Here is a 23,228-nt window from a genome sequence, read left to right on the forward strand (position 1 = left end):
CCACGTCCTCTCCTAGGTCCACTATTCGACCACCTCCCATGTGGCTCTCAATAGAATCATAGAATGTTAGGTCAAAGGAGACAAGGAGCTTTCTTGCCTTCCTCTCCCTACTTGTCATTTGCCAATAGGAAGGGTGTGGTGATGGAATCTACCTCTCATAAATAAAGATGGCTTTTCATTTGTGATGCACATGATTCCACCTTGTTTTGCATTGTCTTGCAATTCTCTAAACATGAGATTTTGTGCAGTGTTGAACAACCCATTTCCATCTTCGCCTAGTTGTTGTGATCTGAGTGAGCAAATTGCCACTCTTGATCTTGTCCTTCAAGTCAAGCTTATTTTTAATAAGCACTATTGTCTCCTATGCATCTCAAGGGTGAGAGTTTGAGCCTTGAGAGTCATCAACAGATGGTTGCATATCCGCAGTAGCAGCATCTCCAACTAGTGGGGTTCGATGCTCTACTTGTTTCTTAGTGGTGGCTGCATGCATCTCCTTTGGAACCCACTCTTCATGATTTGCAAAGGGCATGTTGTGCTCGGTCTCCCCATCGCCTTTTGCAACTAGAGTATGGATGTGGGTGGGGAAGTAGGGAAGGCGTTGCCAACCATCCCCAAATGACTAGTAGCTGGTTTGTGCGGGGGGGGGGGGGGGGGCGGGGGGGGGGGGGGGCGCTATAGTAGCAGGATGTCTCTAGTTTGGTGTGGATGGTGTTGAGGGAGTGTAGGAAAACACATGTTGATAAACATCAGAATGGTGTCCAGGCAAAGAAAAAGCGATGTCGATAAGCCTTGAGAAAGATTGTTCCATGCTCTCAATGGTGGGAGAAAATGATTGAAAGGGATTCACTGTGGTTGAGTGGGATATGTTGCCAAGAGGAGCTATCCATGGTCTAGGAGGTGTCAAGGGAGGTGGGCCATTGGAGAAAGTGGTTGTTCCAAAACCCATGCTGAAGGGTCGAAAATGCAGTGCCCATCGGTGAAACGTTGATGGCATCTTCAAGCTGGGATGATGGGACAAAGGAGTCATCAAGGCAATCAAACTCATCGCTCTGAGGCCATTCTTGTGAAGCCATACTACAATCATGATGAAACAAACAATATGATGAAGACAAATATACTAGGAACGAAGAATTTTAATGGATAGTTTCATTGGATGCAATTGTTTGTGAGTCATTTTGTTTCCATTAACAAAGCATGCTTAGAGAACATTAGAATTTAAGTAACGCAAACATGCTATATTGCTTTGGTCATATATGTAACTAAATAATTTTGAAGGTTGCATTTTCATGATGGGTGATTGAAGATACAAAAAATTGATTATTGTCGAAAGGAAACTTTAAACGTATCAAACAAATAAGAAAGGATGGCAACAATGTTGCCTAACAAACACCCTCACTATCGCATGCTTCGAAAATACTCAAATATTTCATGTTTGGAAGAGGACAATGTTGTACAAAAATGTGGCAGCCAATTTTTCTTGCAAATATGTATGCTCGTATGCATACTCAAGAAAACAATAACATGTTTGCTAATGCAGTGGCTGACTATTTGAGTGGAACATCAAAACATGATTACGATTTCATAAGTATAACGTGTGATGGTTCAAGATGATATTAATTTATGCAGACATGCAAAGCAAAGGAAGTGGATGGAGAAGAAGAAATCAGACCGTGGGATCCTATGCAATGTAATTCTTGGTGTGAGAAATATTTAGTTGTATGAATGCATGGCAAAGGGAAAATGATGCGTCAAAGCTAATAGTTAAGAAACCGGCGTGTGAACAGCGCCCAAAAGAAACTGCAGTGTAGGATTCTTCATGGATCAGCTGCGTACGCCTCACGTGGGGTTGAAGAGAGATGGAAAGCGTGCGCACTGCTGCATGCTAATAACAATCAAAGGTCTCGTGTCTATCTATTAGTGGGTCGGGTGGGGTGGGCCCACGTGACTGTGCAAAAAAGAAAAGGCCAAATTTTGATAAACCCGAGGGGGGAAAAAAAGCAAGCAATAGTCCGGCTTTTAATGTCGGCTGGTCTCTGCTGCTGCCGCAAACTTCATTTCAGTGTGCTGCACCTTCAGAGCTCTCGATCCCTCTGTGTACCCAGCACCACAGAGAAGCGTGTCTAATATTATCCGAGAGAGAGGGAGGGCGAGAGAGAGAGAGAGAGCGCCATGGCTATGGCGGACGCTGCTCCACCTTTACATCATGCCTCCTGCTTCCTCCCCGTCCCTCCCGAATCCCCCTTCTCCATCCACAACCTGCCTTATGGCGTGTTCCGCCCCTCCCCCTCTGCCTCTGCCCGCCCCGGTGTCGCCATTGGCGATCACATCCTTGACCTCAGCGTCCTTGCCTCTGCTGGCCTCTTTGATGGTCCCGTGCTCTCCTCCGCCTCCAGCTGCTTTCTTCAGGTGGGAATTCTCGAGCTTATCAACGTGGAGTCTATTGTAAGGCTAATTTTTGTCCTTGTCCTGCGAATTCTTTCACACACACACACACACTCTCTCTCTCTCTCTCAAAAGGGTGGGCACTTCCCACCTCCCCCGAAATATTAGACGAGAGAGAGAGAGAGAGAGAGAGAGTGTGTGTGTGTGTGGGGGGGGGGGGGGGTGGCACTGGTCTGTTCTTCCATGTGCATGTAGCATATAGGATAGCTTGCAAGCCGATTGAACTATGGAACTTGATTGCACTGGGACCCTCCTCCTCAGTCCTTACATGTAGTGCCCATAAAACTGCTATTATACAAGGCGTCTAAATCCCTTGTAAACTCTCCATCAAACTATTGGTACCTTGAGATCTCTTATTTGTACATATCCCATATACAAATTTGAACCAATAGAGGCCGAATTGAGTCGCTGGCACCACGGTCAAGACCCAACACATTCTGTCATTGTTGAATTTTGCAGACAAATATCAATCGACATATCCTGACCATTCCAGAGATATTGTATTTTTCTAGTTTTCGTCGGTGATCTTAGTGATCAATTTATTGATATAGAGCTGGATTAATATTTTGGCCATTATTTGCAGACCATTCCAAATATAGTGTACATCTCTAGTTTAGTTGATTATGTCGGTAATCAAGGTGATGAAAATTTTTGTTGTTTGACAACTGCTCTTGCCAGCATGAGTCAGTCCCATGGCATTGTTGGATGTGTAGTGAAGCTGGTACATGACCTCTTTCAAATTGAAAAAATTGCCAGATGCACTAAAGACTATTGAGCGGAGTCACAGGAATGAGACTCTCTTGTTCCTTTTTCGACTGTGCTTTTTCTTTTTTTTTGCTTGCTTGTAACATGGAGAGGAAGTTTCATCTATTTTGTTTCATGGAATTGGCCTTTGTGTTGTCGGAAAAAAAGTAATGTGGTGCCTTTTGCTCCAGCCAACCTTAAATGATTTTATGGCTATGGGGAGACCAGCATGGAAAGAGGCAAGAACTGTGGTGCAGAAGCTTTTATCAGGTATGCTGAAGATCCAATATTTGTTTTTATTGCAATGGAAAGGTGCATTGTTTGTCCAAAATGATAATTTCCTCTACTATCAACCTTGAGATGTCTTTATGTAGAGTTCTCTTTTGTGTGGAGAAAGAATATTTGTTTTTGAGTATTGGATGCTTTCAGTTTATGGTTGGTGATATGTAAGGGTTCTATTTTAAGCAGTATTTGGAATAGGTTCTTACGTTCTTTATAGCCAATCAGTGTCTTGTTCCCTGTGTTCAGTCATTTGCTATGTAGTAAATGATTGTGTAAGTGGAGGGATTTTATCCAAGGCCTCTTGCCACAATGACCCAACATTGCATTAAACAACTAAAGTGTCTTTCATCAGGGTTGACTGGTACCAAGAGTCAGGGACAATATCATTCTTCCCAAACAGGCCAGTGACCTTCCTATCATAATGCAAAGGTCTTTCAGTAGAGAATACTTTTTAAGATAGAGACAGAGGAGAAACTTTCCTGTGAAGTGAATTTTTGGAAGCCCAGCACATAATTACTTTACTTTCAAGGAAATGTCTTGACCAAGGCCAGTAGTGGACGGTGATGTGGACAACCATTATCTTTGACTACTACCCAGGGGATAAGAAGATAAAGGAACCTCTAATAGGGATAAGAGATAAATGAAGCCCATGATAGGGACCCTCGTGGTGATTTGAAGAAGAGGATTCCTCATTCACATCATATATGCAAACTTGTGGGGTGGGCTGGTGGATTGGGCTTTCAAGTTCTGTGCTTCGAAATTGATGCATCCAATGAAATAGCTTCTGTGTTATGAATCATTAGTAGACTTTGGTAAAACATCTGAGGCTCTATCTGACTCTTGGTGACATTACAGAAGACTACAACTATAATTGAAGGTTGGCCAAGAGCAATGCATTACAATGCAACAATGGAGGACAAAAGCAAAGGTGCTCAAGCACAATCATGGTGATTAGTGACGTGATTAAAGGGGAGATTTTGTGTGTATAGTATGAAAAGTGGACACAAGACACATGCTCAGTGTGCTTCATTTCATTGAATTGGGTGCCTCTCAAATAGGCAACTGTACACCGTGTTGTTCCAAAGCCTCCCCTTACGTACGTTCAATGTGGCCAGCAGCTGCCTCACCCTAAGCTTCTAAACTTCCCCATCACCTTTATATACCCGTGTGATTGTCTTCCCTTCGTATTTCCCTCCATGTCTTGTCTTTTTCCTGGTTTGGCATGTTACTTGCTTCGCCTTTTAGCTTTTCACAGTTTAATTTTATTTTTATTCACAGTTAATCAGAGTGTTCGCTCCTTGGGAGTCATTTTAGCATGGGGTCTCTTGTTTCGACTCTTGGAGTCACTTCGTGCTTTAATCAAACTTTCCAACTCTGTTTTGTTGTTTCTTGCAGCCATACTTTCTTGACATTGACTTGGACACAACTGATTTATTTTAGGAAGGTTTTAGCCTCTTATAGCATGAAAGGTGGACAAAAGACAGATGCTCAGTGTGCTTGATTTTCATTATATTGGGTGCCTCTCATACTTGCAGCCATACTTTTTTGGCATCGACGTGGACACAACTGATTTATGTTAGGAAGGTTTTAGCCTCGTAAGGCTAGTGTATCCCTTATGTTGGCTTGCATGGTTTGCCTCATGGCATCATGGCTCAATACATTCCTGTTAGCTCGGAATGATACAATGTGATGTTCTAAAACATGGGTTTCACATTTGGCATGACTACATTGGATACAATACAGTGCTCCCTCTTTGGGTGTCATTTTATCATTGGGTCTCTTACTTCGACTCTTACTTGATGCTTGTGAATTATTTAACACATTGGGTCTCTTACTTTTACTTGCGTGGTTGCCTCATGACATGGTGGCTTGATACATTCTTGTTAGCTTGACATGATACAGTGTGGTGTTCTAAAACAGGGTGTTTGGCTTTCCTAGTTGACATGACTAAATTGGATACTATGCATAGTTGTTGGCATGGCCTACAAATATAGCTTTCTGGTCAAGTTTGCCTGTACCTTGAGACATCTAGTCACGTGATATGAAAATTGATTTGTGGATACTACATACCATCAATCCATTGATGGGACGGGTTCCTTCAATGTTTCTACACACAATAAGCAGATCAAGGGCACTGTGACAGTTGCGAGTAGATTTCTCAAGACAGTAAATAGTGATTTAGCTGGTCATTGAACACTATCAACTGGAAGGCTATTGATCATAGTGCAACTCCTGGAGGATAGAAGCAAAGGTGCTTAAGCATAACCATGGGGATTTGTAATGTGGTTACAGTGACAGAAAGGTTGTGTGTATAAATGTTCAACTGCTTGATTTCTGATGATTAATTCTTGTCTTGTCTTGAAGCAACCAAATGTTTATTTTTCCTAACAAGTAGTTTTGGGTAAATACCCAAATTGTTGCCCATCATATGGGTCTAGGCCATTTGGATGACCCTTAAGAGGGGGACTTCACGTGAGTTTGCAAGACTGCAATTTAGAATGGCATATTTCTTTTGGAAATTCATGGTTCAATATGTGAATCTATATCGTTGGCCTTGTATTGCAATGTGACCTTGTCTTCTTGAGTTTACCCTTTGTCTTCATAGGCCCACTAGATTGTGTGCTCCTTCTTACTTCACCTCTCATGTGATGCATGTGACTTTCTGTCCATCTGTTGTCCATATCCTGGGGATCTTGTTCCTTTTTCTGCCTCTTTACTTGGTTCACCTTTCATCCACAGTCCTTGTTCATGTGCGTTGCACATGGCACATGCAGAAGTTTATTATCAATATTCCAACAACAGTAATGGTGTCCGCATAGCTACTAGGCTCACTTGCTTTTGCTTTTGAATGACTTATGGGTAGCTTATAGAAACCTTGGAGGATTCACATTAAACCCTTCTTAAGCTCATAGAGGGAGCCTAGGCCCTATTTTTTTTCAGTCACAAATTCACCAATATGGTATGACTACAGTTGTTTGTTTTCATGGGGGTAGATTAAGATTAATGAACAATGTTTCTAACATTTTCTTTCATCTAATGTGTATAAAACCTGTAGCTTGATTACTGTAAGTGGCTTTTGTTCTCAGGTGAAATGCCTCTTCTACGTGATGATTTGGCCTTAAGGGAAAAGGCATTGATCCCTATGGTAATAGTTTGAGGGTTGGACAAATCTGTAGTAATATGAAACATTTCGAAACATATTTATTGATTTGAGAGTCTTTGCTGTTTTGCTATGAGCAGAATGAAGTTCAAATGGAGTTACCTGCAAACATAGGCGATTATACTGACTTCTTTTCTTCAGAATATCATACAAGGAACTGTAGTAAAATATTTCGTGGAGAGAGCGGAGTTCCACCTAACTGGTTGAGCCTACAACTTGCTATATATATCTTTGTTTTTTTAAAGAATGAAGAGATTTTCAGTTCACTACTTGCTTATCAAGTATTTTATGTGTGGTTATCTGAGTTCAGTACATGATGAAATGTAATGCTTGCAGGCTGCATTTGCCTATAGCTTACCATGGAAGAGCGTCCTCAGTTGTGATTTCAGGAACAGATGTCGTTAGACCAAAGTAATTTGTATCCTCTAAACAACACTAGTCCACCTTGCATGGATATTGTACTGAAGTTCTTTCATGAAGCCACATATTTTGGTCATGTATTAACATCCCGTACATCTACACAGAGGACAGTCATTTCCACCATCAGCTGATGGAAAATCTTCACCCTTCTTTGGGCCTTCATTGCGCCTAGACTATGAGCTAGAAATGGTGAGCCATAACTTGATACCATCTTCATCTCCTGTGTTTTTCTAAATGGGAGGACTACTACTGGAAAAGGCTGTTGTAGTATTGTAATGCAGAAAGATTAGTCTGTCTAAGGCTATGTTGCGTGTGTAGGCCTTCTTTGTAGGTCCAGGAAACAAACTTGGACATCCTGTTGCAGTGGAAAATGCGTATGACCACATTTTTGGCTTTGTTCTTATGAATGATTGGAGTGGTGAGAATTCTGACAAGTTAGTAAAACCCAATCTTCTGTACTTTTTGATGTTATTCACTTACTAAATCGAGAAGCCTACAGCCAGGGACATACAGTTTTGGGAATCTCAACCTCTGGGACCATTTCTGGGGAAAAGTTTTGGTGAGAACATCTATTTGCTTTATACTTTTGAATGTTGCTTGCATTCTCTGTGGTGAAACTGATGTGCAGGTTGAATTGGAACTATTCAGCAACAACCATCTCGCCTTGGATTATTACTTTGGAAGCACTGGAGCCCTTCAAATGTAAAGCAGTGGAGCAGGTTATAAGATTTTAACAATTCTGGTGTCTGCTTTTATTCCAAGTGTTCTGACCACTCTTGTAATTCAACAGTAAGAAGTGTCTAAAAGCTCTGTTGGGTGCTTTAATTCCAAGTGTTCTCACCACACTGTTACATTTGAACAGGATCCTCCTTCCTTGCCTTACCTTAAAGAAGCAGACCGCTTTACTTATGACATCCCTATTGAGGTGGTTATGAATACGGTTTTGTGTTAATGCTAAAGATTATTATCTTGAGGCTATGATGTTATTTAAAACACATCCTCTTTGTCCTGCAAAAGATTGCAATCAAACCTGAAGTGGATAAAGTTGCCTCAGTTGTAGCCCGAAGCAACTTCAAGTACTTGTAAGTGGCCAATGTTAGTATTGCAATATGTTTCTGTTTCGCCTGAAATCCTTTGCACATTTTGGATGAAGTTCCATGTGAAATGACTGAGGGTTGAGCCCTTGGTTGGTCATAATGTGTGTGTGTGTGTGTTGGGCACAGAGAGAGAGAGAGAGAGAGAGAGAGAGAGAGAGAGAGAGGTGATTCTCCATTGATTGGTGCAGATACTGGACTGTTGCCCAGCAGTTGGCTCATCACACAATAAATGGTTGTAACTTGAGACCAGGTGATTTATTGGCGAGTGGAACTATCAGTGGTCCTGTAAGTATTGACAATTTATCAGTCCTCATTGTGTGTTGTGAATTTTTGTTTCTCTTTCAATTCAGAAAAAATAGTCTCAGGTCCTAAATATCTCTTTATGGAAATTTCAAAGTCATTATGAAACAGTATGTGAAGGATATGTTTGTGGGTTTGGGGGGGAGAGAGAGAGAGATGTCCTTTAAGATGCCTCAAAGGCATGTAGGACAAAGAGACACACATCAATGTTTTAGTTACAATTCACTTATGGGTACTGTTGATATAAAGGAAAAACCAACTGCTAAAGCTATAAAAGTTACTAAATAAATCATGACCCTATAACAACTCAGTGCATAGACTTTCTGAACTCCTCTGCGATGGCTTTGCTGCCTTGATAAACTGCCCATTTGCCCCCTTTTCTCGGGCTCTGCTCCTGGGTTGGCTTGGGTCATGTTGCTAAGGCCATTGAGAAAGTCTTTGGGTAGATCCCACTGTTAGGGCAGAGCTTGAAGTCTTACCATCACCCCTAGGTGCTGGCAGCCCTTTGCACCATGGGGGAGGCGATGAGAGAGATTAGAAAAAGCTCTAAAGCTTGTGCACATGAACAGACACTTTATGTAAGGGGGATATAGTGTGAAATGCTGGAGAAACAGACTGGGTGTTGATATTGGAAATGCTAGGGAGACTGCCCCTGGAAATGCAGAGAAAGATGACCAACTGGGTAATCAAATGGGTGTAGCCTAGTTGCTAGGATGAATGCATGTTGACCAGGTCTAGACTTCAACACCTACATTCCTGCATGGTCCCGTAGAATAAAAAGTGAGAATTGAACCTGGGTTGGCAGGCTAGGATCTCAGTAGCATACTGGTAAGTGTATGCACAAAATCACAAAAAAAGAAAGAAAACTAAAAAAGATTTGGAATAGGAATTAAAATCAAGCAAAATTTTGAAGGTCATACAAAGCATGGGTGCAGGCACATGCACTGAAAGGCCTCTTGCACAAATGTTGAAGCCACAGGTGGCACATCTGCTTTTGCCACCAACATGCTGACATGAAATATAATACCCAGCTAAGAGACATCCACACAGGATTTCAGTGGCAACATATGAAACATGAGCTCTTTCACACACACACACACACGCACACACACACGCACACACACACACACACACACTGCACACATAGAAGCAAAGACAGATGGCCTGAATTCAGCAATCATCCTGATAGAAAAGATGTATGTGGTTTTCCTTCCATGTCTCAGGAGAAAAGCAGTTTAGGATGCTTGCTTGAACACTCATGGAATGGTACTGAGGATGTGATTCTTGAAAATGGGGGAATGCGGAAGTTTCTGGAAGATGGGGATGAAGTCATTTTCTCAGCCTGTTGTAAGGTCAGGCTTGTCTTTATTAATCTTTTATGTTCTTCTCTCTAGGGTTTAATAAAATTCAGAAACATTTACATGTTAGACTGATTGACCTAGGGCAATGGCTTCATGGTGGGCTTTGGCACATGCTCCGGAAAAGTACTACCTGCTAATTGAATCTTGTACATGTGCGCTCATACGCACGCGCATACCACTGATCATCCTTACAGCAAATACCATCCAGTCTTTGCAATTTTGTACCTTCTTGTCACATTCTAAAGATATGCACTGGGCAATACAAAAGCAGAGCTTAAAAGAGGTGAAACCCCACATTTTGGAATCTTTTAAGAGCTTGTACGCATGGGAAAGGTCAGTCCAATCTAATCTACACAAATTTGATGCATTTGTATGCAGCAATTCGACTTAGTGATGATGATGATGACCATTGAATATGCACAGCTTTTGTCAGTACAAAATCTTTGCACTGCTTTAACAGGGTACATGTTAAGATTATCACAGTTTGTACCCAATAGTGTGCAACAACTTAACTGTGCACATAGTGATGACAACACCTTAATAATTTATCTGCAGGACCAACGTCATTGGCAAGAGCTAGATAAACCAGCATGCCTTGGTGGCTTTATAAGCAAAGTCTATTTCTAAACGCATGCCTAAGTTTTCAGTTAATGCCTTTTCCTCTTATTGTATGCCTACATGCGTAACCACAAAGGTAAAACTATTGTTTCTTGAGGAAGCATGACATGTTAGCTGCTGTGTTCTTTAACCGGGAAGACATGTTTAGAAACTTCATAACTTTAATTGTTTGACAGTATGTGTAAACCAATCTGAAGAGAATGTAGGGCATAAATATTGGGCATGTGGGCAACTACCTTGTATAAAGTGAAAGACATGCTGATGGAGTTCAATTGTACAAGACAAGGCCTCCACCAAGTAATAAATGGACTTGAATTGTGTGAGAGGGCATCCAAGAAGTAAATACCATGTGAGCTCTTGAAACTGATTGAGGCATTAAAGCTAACCTCATCGGCATCTTTACTAGATGATTTTGTCTCTGCATAGAGTGTGGTCATTGAACTCGTTATTTCTCATGCTAGAGCTTGAATGATAGTTGTTAGTATTGCCTAATGTTAAGGTGCTTCACTTGCTATTGATTAAATATCATGCCAAGTATTGTTTATTGAAATTACTATGCCATCTTGGTGTCTTTTTCGCCCTTCACTTTGTTGTTCTTTGATGGTTTGAAAGGCCTAGACAAAAGCTTAGCACAACCTTGAAAAAACCCATCACACTATTTCAATTCTTAAACAACAATTAAGAATAGTGGTTTTTGGTATTGTTATGCTTTTATTTGGTAACTTAATGATTTAAAAAAAAGTATGGTCTTAAATTGTCATTGTAATCTTTGTACTTCCTAGGTAAGGATCAACAACTTCAGATTTGCTACTCTTTACTTTCGAATCATTGTAGCATTTATATAGGGATTCAGTCATTTTACTTTCATGTGGGCTGATTTAAACTCCATTTCCCAACAAAGAAACAACCTAATCCTCCTTCAAGAAGTTTGCCAAAAGTGTTCATATTTCACTAACCTTTATACGCCCTTGGGAGATTTGAATACTAATACCTATGCATTGCACTCCTATGGATAGGATGGTTAGATGTAATGTACATAGTCTTTGCTTTGAGGAGAGACCAAAGAAAGCAAGCTTGATGTTTTTGTGTTTGTAGCAAGTCAAGTTGGTGGAAAGATAGAAATCAACAAGTATGATTTAGGCTACAAAGATAATTAGGGTAGAGAAAAACGAGGTACCCTAATTGCATATAAAGTTTCTTGCACTCTTTCTTTATTGCAATGATAATAATGCAATGTGTTGGCAATTAGCATAGTTGTGGATGAGTAACAAATAATAGTCTTGCTAGTCTAAGCACCTAATCAAACATGCAAGGATGGCTTGTTGGGCATGGATCATAGGGACAAGAATATGATTGATTATCCCTTTGATAGGTTGCATGGTATTGGAGGCACGATAGAGGTTGAACAAGCCTTACAAAAATGATTAAACATAAGCTTTGATTTGGTTGAAGTGATTAGGCTATTGGGACATGGCATCAAAACTTTCACGACACAACCATTGCTTCAAAATTATGCGGTAAGGAGCCAAACTTCATGAGTTACTTTGAAAGATGTTATTCTTGGGGAGATTTTGTATTGATGTCATGCAAGCCATCTCCTCCCCAAACACACACATAAAAATAGGCAATGAAGATGGGTAAAGTAATCACCTCTGTTGAAGCATGGAGAGGTCTTACGTGCATAGTCTAGAGCCAATTACAACTTAAAGGTAGCATATATTGTCACAAGGTTATTTCCAATTTTAGTTAGTTTGGAAGCAAGCTTCCTCTATAGTCATTGCAAAAGACTAAAGATAATGATTCATTAAGGCCAAAAAGGTTGATTGAATTTTAGCTTCTAAGATCATTCATGGGACATTATGCATATTGAGTCCTCTTATCCAAAGTTCTTTTAGCTATTAAAGGATTGAAAAAAAAAGAGACGTAATCCTTGCAATTGAAAATGACAAGCATCATAGTTAAAAGATGAGGAAGGCTTTGTTGTCTTTGAAAAGCACAAGCTTGTGTGGTTGGATTTACGTTTCGTGCATGTTTTGGCCTTTTTGGAGTTTGAAGTAGTTTGTATACTAATCTGGTAAGGTTTGAGAACTTTTCAAATCTTGTCATTTTATAAATAGGCTGCAGTTATTGGCTATGGTGGTAGATAGTATTTGTAGAATTTCACACATTACAAGTATTGCTCAACGTGTTGATGTATTAAGATTAGTACATGTGATAATTTATCCAAATTAGCATGTTATTGATAATAGCAATTTTTTGGATTTAACTATTCAATGTTTGAGGAGTTTAATTAGATTGTTAATGAGAAGTGCAGATTGATCCATTTCCATATGGGTAAAGTTTATTGGTACTACCTTGCAGGAGAGAATGTTGAGATTCCAAAGTTCTAGGAGAAAAATACCATACTTAAGCAAGCCATGGTATTTAAGGAATGAAACAAGGGTGCTTGAAAAGTTAAATATTTTCTTTGCATCAATTGGGCATATCTAGAATGCAAATTGACTTGAAAAAGCATGGAATAATCTAGTTAAGTTGCTTGATACACATACAAAAGTTAAGAAGTTATAGTTGAAATTTGAGTTAAATAATGTCAAACATAGCAATCAATCTATCAATAATTATGCATTGAAGATTAAGAGAATGAAACTCTTGGATCCATTAAAGTGCACATTGATGATGATATAGTGGTTACATGTTAGGATGGTTTGGTGAGGAGTATAAGTAGTTTTGAATCTCCATCAATATAAGAGACATTATCCTTGATTTTGCATATCTAATGTCTATGTTGATATTAGAAGGGAAAAGCTTGGGTCTTGTTGCATCCTTATCACAAAGAAATAATAGTTTGGAATATGTGCTCTATTATGATATAAGTAGAGGAAGAGGTCATAGTAGTAGAGGCCATGATGGTGGCCATTTTGAAAAAAATCAAGGGAAATCTCATGACTCACAAGAGCATTTACTTGCAAGTGGTAGAGGCCAAACTTAAGGTAGGGGGAGCCATAGAGGATGTGGCAGAGAGAACACATGTTACAATAATTAATAAAGTTACAATTGTCCAAAAATGTCATATTGTATATAATAGTCCAGAAAAGAAAAGTGGTGGAAATAATAGAAATGTGAGAAGATCGCATAGCAATTATACATCTACTAGTAATCAAGTTGATAATGAGAAGTTACTTATCATGTAGCACATGATAAATGCAGTGAATGCAAATGTATCAACAATGAGTGATGATGTATGCTATGTAGATTCGGGTGTCTCTAACCATATGATATCTCTCAGAGAATGGTTTAGAGAATGAAAAATCTTGAAATGTTTAGTTTTGTGGAAACAAGTGACAATAAGGTGCATCCTATTGATATATTGGGAGTATCCCATTATCGATGGAGGATGGAAAAGCTAAGTGTATGTTGATGTGTTACATATACTTAACATTACAAATAATTTGATTTTTATTAGCAAATGATTAAATAAAGACTGTAAGTAAAGTTCAATCAAAATGATTGCTTTGTAGAAGTTTTCAAGAATGGATGTAAGTTGGTTGCAAAAGGTGAGCATGTGGAAATAATATTTACCTTGAATTTAAATGTGTTAAGGATTACTATGTTTAGATAAGATGCAAGGGTTGTGGATGATAGTGACATTTGGCATAAATGTATTGCCAATGTAAATGTACAATGATTGAACACTATGCAATCACATGAAATTGTGATATGCTTGCCTAAAGTTCAAAGTGGCTAATATGTAGAAAGTCTATGAAGCATATCAATTTGAAAATTTGACAATGCATGCATTTTTATACAATAAACATATAAGCATGCATTTGCTTGATCTTGTATATTTAGATATGTGGGGTCCTACACAAATATTGTATCAATGGTTAGATGCAAGTATTATGCAACATTTGTTGATGATCATAGAGGGAAGCTATGGATGCACTTCATGAAGAAGAAAAGTAAGGCACTCTCTCTCTTTCAAGATTTTGAATATGTGATTGAGAAACAAATAAGTGCATAGATTAAGTGTGTAAGGTCAAATGAAGAGAGTACCTCTCAAATAAATTCAATAATTCTATAAAATAGTATGAAATTTAGAGACAATTTATATGCGTAATAATTTGATTATATGCAAGGTAGAGATAAGTAGAGATGTAGTATTTGATGAGATAAGTAGTTGCTATACTATTGAGAAACAAACCGATGCATATGAGTAAATGGAAAGATGATTGTAAAAAATGTGGGTTTACATTCATAGAAATTGAGTGGACCAAAAGAGTCCATGTGTCACAAAAGGAAAAATAAAAAGAGATTGAGTCACTTGGTTTACAAGCTATTCACATGTAGATGGTGAGTTTGATGGCCCAACTCAGAGTATAATGAGAATCTTGCAATCTCAGTTCTTTGTATATGTAGTGTGAGGAGAGCCAAGGTTGATGCATATTGGGGATAAATGCACATGTGCCTATGCCACCCTGTATTTACTTCACACACTGTGACCACATATATATACACTACACGTAACAGGTGCTTATTACTATCACTTTATTCTTTTAGTGACTATTGAATAACGAAAGATCAGTCACACATTATGATTGTTGAACTTCCCACATATGGTGTCTCTCTCTTTTGGTCTCTTGCTCTATCCACCATAGCTCTTACTTTTGCTTATGTGCTTCCACCTAGGCTCTACCTTTCAACTGGTATGAGAGTGGGCATTCAAGGAGCTTCTTCATCCTTTGCTTCAACTCAGATTCAAAGCTTCATCTCAAAGTTTCATATAGCAACCATTGTTTCTTTCTCTTGAGGTATACATTAAGTCTTTCATTCTCTCGCTCTCGGCTTGTCGAGAAGCTTCCCAAGACTTAGTTGAGCCTTATTGAGTGCTTGATCTAAGAAGCAGCCATTCTGTCCATTTTGAGTGGATATAGAGTATGCATTAGAAGTTGTGGAGGATAACTATGGCAGCTTGATAGCACTTTCGTTTTTTGGTTATAACTTTCACATTTAGTATTGGATTCAGGAGTTTTATTGCTAGAAATGAAGAGCGTAATGAGAGCTACAAATCTAAATACTTATAGAGTTGATTTTATATAGTTTTTAGTTTTCTATTTTACATAGAATAGAACAGTTTTGGTTTGGACAACATGCTGAATTTTAAAGCATGTTTTATGGTTTGGAGATTATGCTTTTGGATGTTAGTTGGATTTTTTAGTGCTTGATTAGCTCAGTTTTTGTAGATATATGAGTTTTATGCTTTGAATGCATATTGAGGATGCATTATATTTTTGGTATGCTACATGCTTATGGTGATGTTTAGCATTGACGTATGAGCCTAGATATAGTTATGACATGCTTTTACACTTGGATTTGAGCTACATCTGATGTACTTGGGCTTTGGTCAATTGCTTTGAGCTTATGTGCTTACTCACTTTACGGGTATTGAAGCCTCATTTGGACACTTCTGCTCTCCATGATGTATTTGTGATGTATTGGGCTTCTCAGATGCTTTGATGTATATACCTTGAGCTTTGCTTGCTCACATTACATTTTGGATTTACTTCATGTGAAATATGCTTGTACTTACTTGGCAGAGCATGGTTCTTTGAAACAATTGGAGTTTAGGTTTATGCATATGCTCTCTTGTATGCTATTGGATGCAGTTACCTCCGCTTGTAGATTGATTTGATTCCATATGCTTTGGATACTGGCACTTATCTTTATTAGTAGTGGATATGCTTATTGGATGTATGGTTTACTGACACTTTGATTTCATGATAGTCTTTGGACGAATGGTCTATGCTTGGCCACTACTAGTTGCATTCTTTATATCTCGGTTGCTACTCGGATATCCCTAACATTAGTAGCTTGCATTCTTGGTGGCGATTTGACCATAGTTGGATTGACATATATTGTTGTCTTTATTTCAATATTGCTATAATTATAGTTTTCATCATTGTTTTGGAGAGCAAACATTGTATTTTAACAATCTATCTATCACTTGTAGTTGTTACACAACTCTATATTTTGATATTCCCTCCTATTTTGCCCTTGTTTTGAGATAGAGTTTTGGAGGCCGATTTGTAGTCATATGCAATAGTCTATTCTCTTCAATTTTACATTGATATACTATCATTATGGTTGGTTCTTCAAATGATATTGCTATTTTTAATATTGAAAAGCTTGATGGTATAAATTTCACCTATTGAAAGATGCGGATATGGTAGGTACTTGTTCAAAAGAAGTAGGTTAGGCCTTTGAAAACCAAGAGTCTAAAACCTGAAGGCATTGATCAAGATATTTGGGATGAGATATGTAAATCCACTCTTACATTGTCATTGTCAATACATTTTTTTTTCAATGTTGTGGCACTTGAGGATAATGCTTGGTAGTTATAGGAAAAGATATGCAATTTTTATGACAAGCAAAGTCTTACCTCATAAATATATTGCTTGAAATAGCTCATCGACCTTCACATGAAAACTAGTGTATTCGCGCATTCGAATGAGTTTCACTCAATTTTTAGCTAGTTGACTTAGCAAGACATTGAACTCAAGGATAATATCCTCCCTTGTTCTTGCTTGTGACAATTCTTGAGTCATGGGATACTTTGTATTTCCATGTATGCCAACATGTCTAAGTATGGTTTAAAACTCTAAGATGTTGAGAGTGTCTTACTCATAGAGGAGATAAAGAGGAAGAATGTGCCAACATGCCTAAGTATGGTTTAAAACTCTAAGATGTTGAGAGTGTCTTACTCATAGAGGAGATAAAGAGGAAGAATGTGGATGCAACCCGTACTTCTAATACATTAATAGTTAGGGGAAAACATTATGGTAAGAGTGGTAATGGCCGCCATGAAAGAGACTCATAGAGGTCTCAATCTTGCAGGCAGTCTCGTAGTAAGTCCCATGATCGTAAGGCCTCTCTTACATGTCATTACTATGTGAAGCATGGTCATATTAGGCCACAGTGCCATAAAATGTGCAATGATAAGCACAAGGAGAAAGCCAAAGAGCAAAGTGTAGGATAAGTCTAATGATTACAACATTGTTCCTAGTAAGTCCACTATAAAAATTGAGAAGATAAACACATTAGAACCTAAGTCTAATAATGATTATATATTGGCAGCTTCTTCTCTTAATGTTAGTCAGTTGGTTGACACCTTGTTCACTTTTTCTCAATGTTGGGTACTTGATTCAGGGGGTTCTTTCCATGTTACTCCACATAGGGATTAGTTTCATTCCTATCGTAGCATGTCAGGTTTTGTGAGACTAGGAATTGACTTGGCATTGGATATTATTGGTATTGGTGATGTTAGTTTGCTTTAGGTAGCACTTTTATTTTGCATGATATATACCATGTTCCAGCTTTGACCAAAAGTATACTCTCTATGAGATAGTTGAATGATGTAGGATATCATGTATCTTTTGGCGATTCCATGTGAAAGATTATCCATGGAAATCTTGTATTTGCATGAGGTGCCAAGGCTAGTAGCCTCTATCCCTTACTTGCGTCTAAGTCTATTGACCATGTTTCATCATCGAATTGGATATATGTCCTTAAACAAAATGAAAATGTTTTCTCGCTTGTAGTATCTTTCGCCCCTTAACTATAAATGTTTTGATTTTTGTGATCATTATCTTTATGGTAGGTAGATACAAAATTCTCATAAGAAGTCTTGCATTATGCATATGTGTGAGTCTCTGGCTCTTGTTAATTCTAATGTATGTGGTCCTATGCCATGTTAGTCACTAGGTAACATGAAGTATTTTGTGACTTTCATTGATTATTATTTGCATAAGTTCTGAGCATATCCCATAAAGCAGAAATCAAATGTATTTGCTACCTTTTAGCATTGGATTGCTCTTGTTTAGAACTAGTCTAAGTACAGGGACTGGAATACCTAAGGTTAGATGATGGAGGTGAATATGTCTCCAAAACATTTGAGCAAATTTGTGATGAGCGAGGGATTAAGCACCAGTTGACTACTCCTTACACCCCACCCTAGAATGGTGTTATAGAGCATATGAATAGGATGATTCAAAGGAGAATTAGTAGTATGCTTAGCCAAGAAGGCTTACCATAGCACTTTTAGACTAAGGCAATTACTATTTCCATACACTTGATAAACACATCTCTATGCATTGCTATTGGTTGTCAACTTGTAGAAGAGGTATGGTTTGAAAAACCTTCATCACATGTTCATTTGTGTGTCTCTGGATGTGAGGCTTTTTGCCATTCCCAAGGACAAACATAATAAGTTGGATTCTAAATAAGTAAAATGCATTTTCTTGGTTATAGGAATGTAGATGAGATGGGCTATTGCCTATAGAATCCACAGGCTAGAAAGTTCATATGTAGCCATGATGTTGTTTTCCACCATGATGAGAAGATGCATATGCAGCTTGAGCAAGTAGTTGAGGTATGTAGGGTGATATTTCAAGAGGAGCCTCTTGTTACTATATAGCCATCTAGATAGTATGCAACAGCAATGGATGTTCCAATGGCCCATGATCATGATGTTGGATTTGATATACAATTGATGTGAGCTTGATCGGTTTGAAGCCTCCATGGACTATGCTATGGTGATAGATTTTGGTGAATCTCTTACTTATGAAGAGGCCATGTGCAAAGGTGATAGTCTCTCTTGGGAGAGGGTCATATAGTTAGAGTATGTCTCACTGCAGAAAAACTATACATGGGATTTGGTTCCTTTACCCATGCAATACATGCATTGCCATGCAAGTGGGTGTAGAAGTTGAAGAGTATCCCTGGATACCCCAAGCCAGTATATAAGTCCAGAGTGGTTGCTAAGGGTTTTAAGTAGGAGCATCGTGTTGTTGAGATGAGATCTTTTCTCCTATAGTCAAGGTGACTACCCTATAGTTGGTATTGGTCTTGGTTGATCAATTTGATCTGGATCTCTATTAGATGGATGCTAAGATGACTTTATTACATGGAGACTTTTACAATGAGATTTACATATAGTAACCTAAGGGCTTTCAAGAAAAGGGCAGGGAACACCTAGTGTACAAGCTGAGAAAGAGTCTTTATGGTCTTAAGCAAGCACCTAGGGAATGGTATCATAAGTTTGATTCATTTATGCAGTCGCAATCTTACCCCCATAGTGGTATGGATTCATGCCTCTACACGAAGAAGGCTCATGATGGCAACTATCTTGGTACTTTATGTGGATGATATGTTGATTGTTGGAAAAGCTTATGATGACCTGGATGCTTTGAAAACTTAGCTCAAGAAAGCTTTGAGATGGAGGACACAAGCCTCACATACTCTTGGGATGTGCATCATGCGCGATCGCTCTAAGGGGTTCCTTTACTTTTCACAGGAGTACATACAAAGGTCCTTGAGCACTTCTATATGCAAGAAGTTAGTGCTACGCAAGTACATAAATCAGACTTGGAATTTGGTACTAGAGCCTAAGAGAAACAAAGCTATATGTGGCAAGTGGATTTACAAAGTAAAACACAATGTAGATGGAAGTGTGAGTAGGTATAAAGTAAGACTCGCTAAAGGTTATACCTAGACTTATGGGATTGATTATGAGGAGACATTTGCTCCAGTGCCAAAGATGACAATTGTCAAATTGCAATGGTTGTAACAAAAAGTTGGGTTTTATATCAAATGGATATAAAGAATGTACTCTTGCATAGTGACTTGCAAGAATAAGTATATATAGAGTAGCCACACGGTTATAAGAGTATGATTCACCCCAATCATGTGTGTAAGCTACACAATGCCTTATATGCAGTAAAACAACTGTCGAGAGCATGACCTTACAAGATAGCATAATATATTGTCTTTGTTGGTTTCATGTTGGAATTGTAGATTACTTACTTTATGGGCATAAGGGTGATATGAATATTATTGTGATTACCTTGTATGTGGATGATTTGATTGTTGGGGGTGAAAATGTGCAAGATGTGGAGCATGTGAAGAGTCTTTTAAATGAGAATTTTGACGCAGAAGGTTTAGGAGAGTTAAAAGTATTTTATTGGCATTGAGGTAATTGGTACATTTAAGGGGATATGGCTCACATAAAGATAGTATATCTTGGATATATTGACAAACTATGGAATTTTTTAAAGCCAATCTCAGTGCCATTGGATCACAATGTGAAGCAAAGTGTTGATGTGGATGAGATATTGGAGGATCGCACAATGTACATGAAGATGATGGAAAGTCTCATCTTCACTATTATCACTAGGCCAAATTATAACTACATAGTCGGTTTGTTAGTTTATGTAAGCACCTCATAAGCCTCGTTTGAATAGTGTGATATGTACTTTGCAGTACCTTAAGGCCATGTTGGATTATGATATCTCTTATACTTATTTGGTTATACTAATGCAGATTGGGTAGGGGGTGTGTCTGACAGAAAGTCCACCAGTGGCTATGTGTTTTCCTTGGGAGTAGGATTGCGCCTTCGAGAATTAAGAAATAGCCCACAGTTACACTATGGAGTATGGAGACAGAGTATAGGGATACTGCAATGGTAGCATGTTAAGTAGCTTGGTTCAAAAGCTACAAATAGATAAGAGACTTGCCATTTATTGTGATAACAAGAGCAGCATACCATTGGAAAGGAACCAGTGTTTCATGCATGCAGAAGACACATCAAGGTTCATTGTCATTTCATCAAAGAGTAGGTCTTGGTAGGTGGCATTGACATCGCATATATGAGCATAGAGAAATAGATTGCATATATTTTCACCAAGGCTCGAAGCTTTTTATCTTTGGCATGTTTGGTACTTGTATCGGTATATGCTTCCATTGATTCTTTATATATGGACATCAATTAGTCCACCTACCCAAATCACATGATATCCATCTAGTCATCTTGGTATTTAGCATGTTTGTACTATGGACAGCTTTTATATTATGTATGTTTCTCTTTACTCTTGTTATATTCTTGTAGTTAATAAAAAGAAGAAAGATTAGGGTTTTCAACTTTCCATCTTATATACATTCTTTGTGTGCGTGTGCCCTACAAGAGCTCAAGCTCCCTATCATTTCATACTGTGCACATGCATAAGTGCACTTGCTCTTGTGTACATGTGCACTAGTGTGCCACCCATTATTCCCCCACTAGTGCATTGGCACTATACCTCCCATCTAATACACTAGCACATCGACTCTACCTTGCATACCATTAGTGCACTAGCCTCCTGCTACATAGTGCACATGCACAGTGTATATATATAGTGCACTAGCCTCATGCACAATTCACATGCACAATGCATCGCACATAGTCATCCTAATTCATGCTAATATACATCACTTACCTCAGTGCATAGTATGCGTGCATGGTGCACACACACTGTGCACTAGCTCAAAGTGCATACACATAGTGCACTAGTTCCCCACACAATCATACACTACCTTTCCATACCCCTCTTGCACAAATAACTATTGATGTCATGACATACTAGTGGACTAGTGCACTACAACTCTATACACACACTCTTGCACACATAACCATAGCATTCTAACCCTTACACACCATCCCTTTATCCACATATAGCCTTACTAGTCCTTCACATTTGTTGCACTTAGGCTAATGTACAAACACTAGTGCACACATCACATGTGCACATGCACTAGTATGCTTGCATATATTAGCTTAAGAAAATAACAATTTGGGTGTAAAAATCCTTGTTTGCAAATCACCTAGCCCTATCCCACTCTCACATTAGCACACAACACTTGATTCCATGCATCTAGTGCACCTTAGACCCCACATTTGTGCATAACCTAGTGAACCCATGCACAAGTGCATGTGTAATTGTGCACCTTTTAGCACACCTACTAGAACAATCCACAACACTAGGGTAAATAAAGCAACACATCATTGCACACATACCTAAGAATAAAGATCAAGAAAAAAGTCCATTAATATCTAAGTAGTTGGATAAATATCTAGATAGAATTGATCCTTATAGCTTTGTGGAACATTTGAAACAAGTTTACAATGCAAATAACCTTATGGGAGAGGCTAAGTAGGAGCAATCATTTGGACTATGCCTAGGCAAAAAGAGGTGAATTTGGTTCATGAAGCTTGATGCCACCGAGAAAGCCTTGTTTCATATTGCTCAATGACCTCTTTATTAAATTCTTTGCAAAAGTCAAATTTGGTGATAACCTCATCATTCGGTTGATGAACAATGAGCAGCAAGAGGAAGAGAGCATTCAAGTTTATGCATCAAAAGTGAGGAGTCTCTTCAAGTGTATTCTAGTTGCCAAAGATCCACCACCAAGGCTATAGCTAAAGCCTTCATCAAAGGAATTTGAGATGAAAAGATTAATGAAACCATGGTAGGAAACTCAGACCCTAATCCCTCCGGCATCAATTATGTACTCTGCGAGGCCATTTGTGTTAATGATGATGTACACAAAGAAACAAGCAGAGATGCATTAAAGATGGTGGAAACCTTGAAACTATCTTGACTTTATCATCAAAACATGCAATGCATCCATCATGGTAGAAACAATCTCCTTTCAAATTGCTCAAGGCTAGTACACACTTGCATAAGTAAGCATACTTTGGGCATGCAGTTGCTTATTTTAGAGCTCCTCAAAGATTTCCAGGCCCTATTTAGAATTTTTAAAATCCATAATTTAACCATGTTCTTAATCATCCAAGACAATCCAACAAATTCCACAACTAGCTTTACCAGCACTACCCTATCAATGACAACCTTCTCTTAGAGCCAAAATCAATTCAATAGGAATACCTAAACCCCTTTCCCCGTCATAATTACCCCTGACAACTCTACTACACAT

General features: G+C 38.6%; 1 protein-coding gene across 1 annotated transcript; it reads left to right on the plus strand.

Annotated features, from left to right (window-relative positions):
• The first annotated feature begins 2,001 nt into the window (after positions 1 to 2,001).
• LOC148026582 (fumarylacetoacetase) lies at positions 2,002 to 10,183 on the plus strand. The gene is made up of 14 exons (XM_087691027.1): positions 2,002 to 2,406; positions 3,378 to 3,456; positions 6,555 to 6,613; positions 6,709 to 6,830; positions 6,965 to 7,039; positions 7,153 to 7,237; positions 7,367 to 7,466; positions 7,548 to 7,607; positions 7,697 to 7,767; positions 7,911 to 7,973; positions 8,066 to 8,130; positions 8,334 to 8,430; positions 9,669 to 9,797; positions 9,888 to 10,183. Exons 1-14 carry the CDS (start codon positions 2,170 to 2,172, stop codon positions 9,945 to 9,947), a joined length of 1,302 nt encoding a protein of 433 aa, XP_087547153.1. The 5' UTR covers positions 2,002 to 2,169; the 3' UTR covers positions 9,948 to 10,183.
• The last annotated feature ends 13,045 nt before the right edge of the window (positions 10,184 to 23,228 follow it).

Source organism: Lygodium microphyllum, chromosome 13, assembly GCF_053477565.2.
Source record: "Lygodium microphyllum isolate KBCC chromosome 13, Lygodium_microphyllum_v1.1.10, whole genome shotgun sequence".
NCBI classification, from domain to species: domain Eukaryota; kingdom Viridiplantae; phylum Streptophyta; class Polypodiopsida; order Schizaeales; family Lygodiaceae; genus Lygodium; species Lygodium microphyllum.

Bases quoted from the DNA above. Each gene is read 5' to 3' on its own strand.
- LOC148026582 (XM_087691027.1), top strand. From the start codon at position 2,170: ATGGCTATGGCGGACGCTGCTCCACCTTTACATCATGCCTCCTGCTTC. The intron at 6,614-6,708 runs GTAATAGTTTGA...TGCTATGAGCAG, and splicing joins AAAAGGCATTGATCCCTATG to AATGAAGTTCAAATGGAGTT. The intron at 7,974-8,065 runs GTGGTTATGAAT...GTCCTGCAAAAG, and splicing joins CTTATGACATCCCTATTGAG to ATTGCAATCAAACCTGAAGT.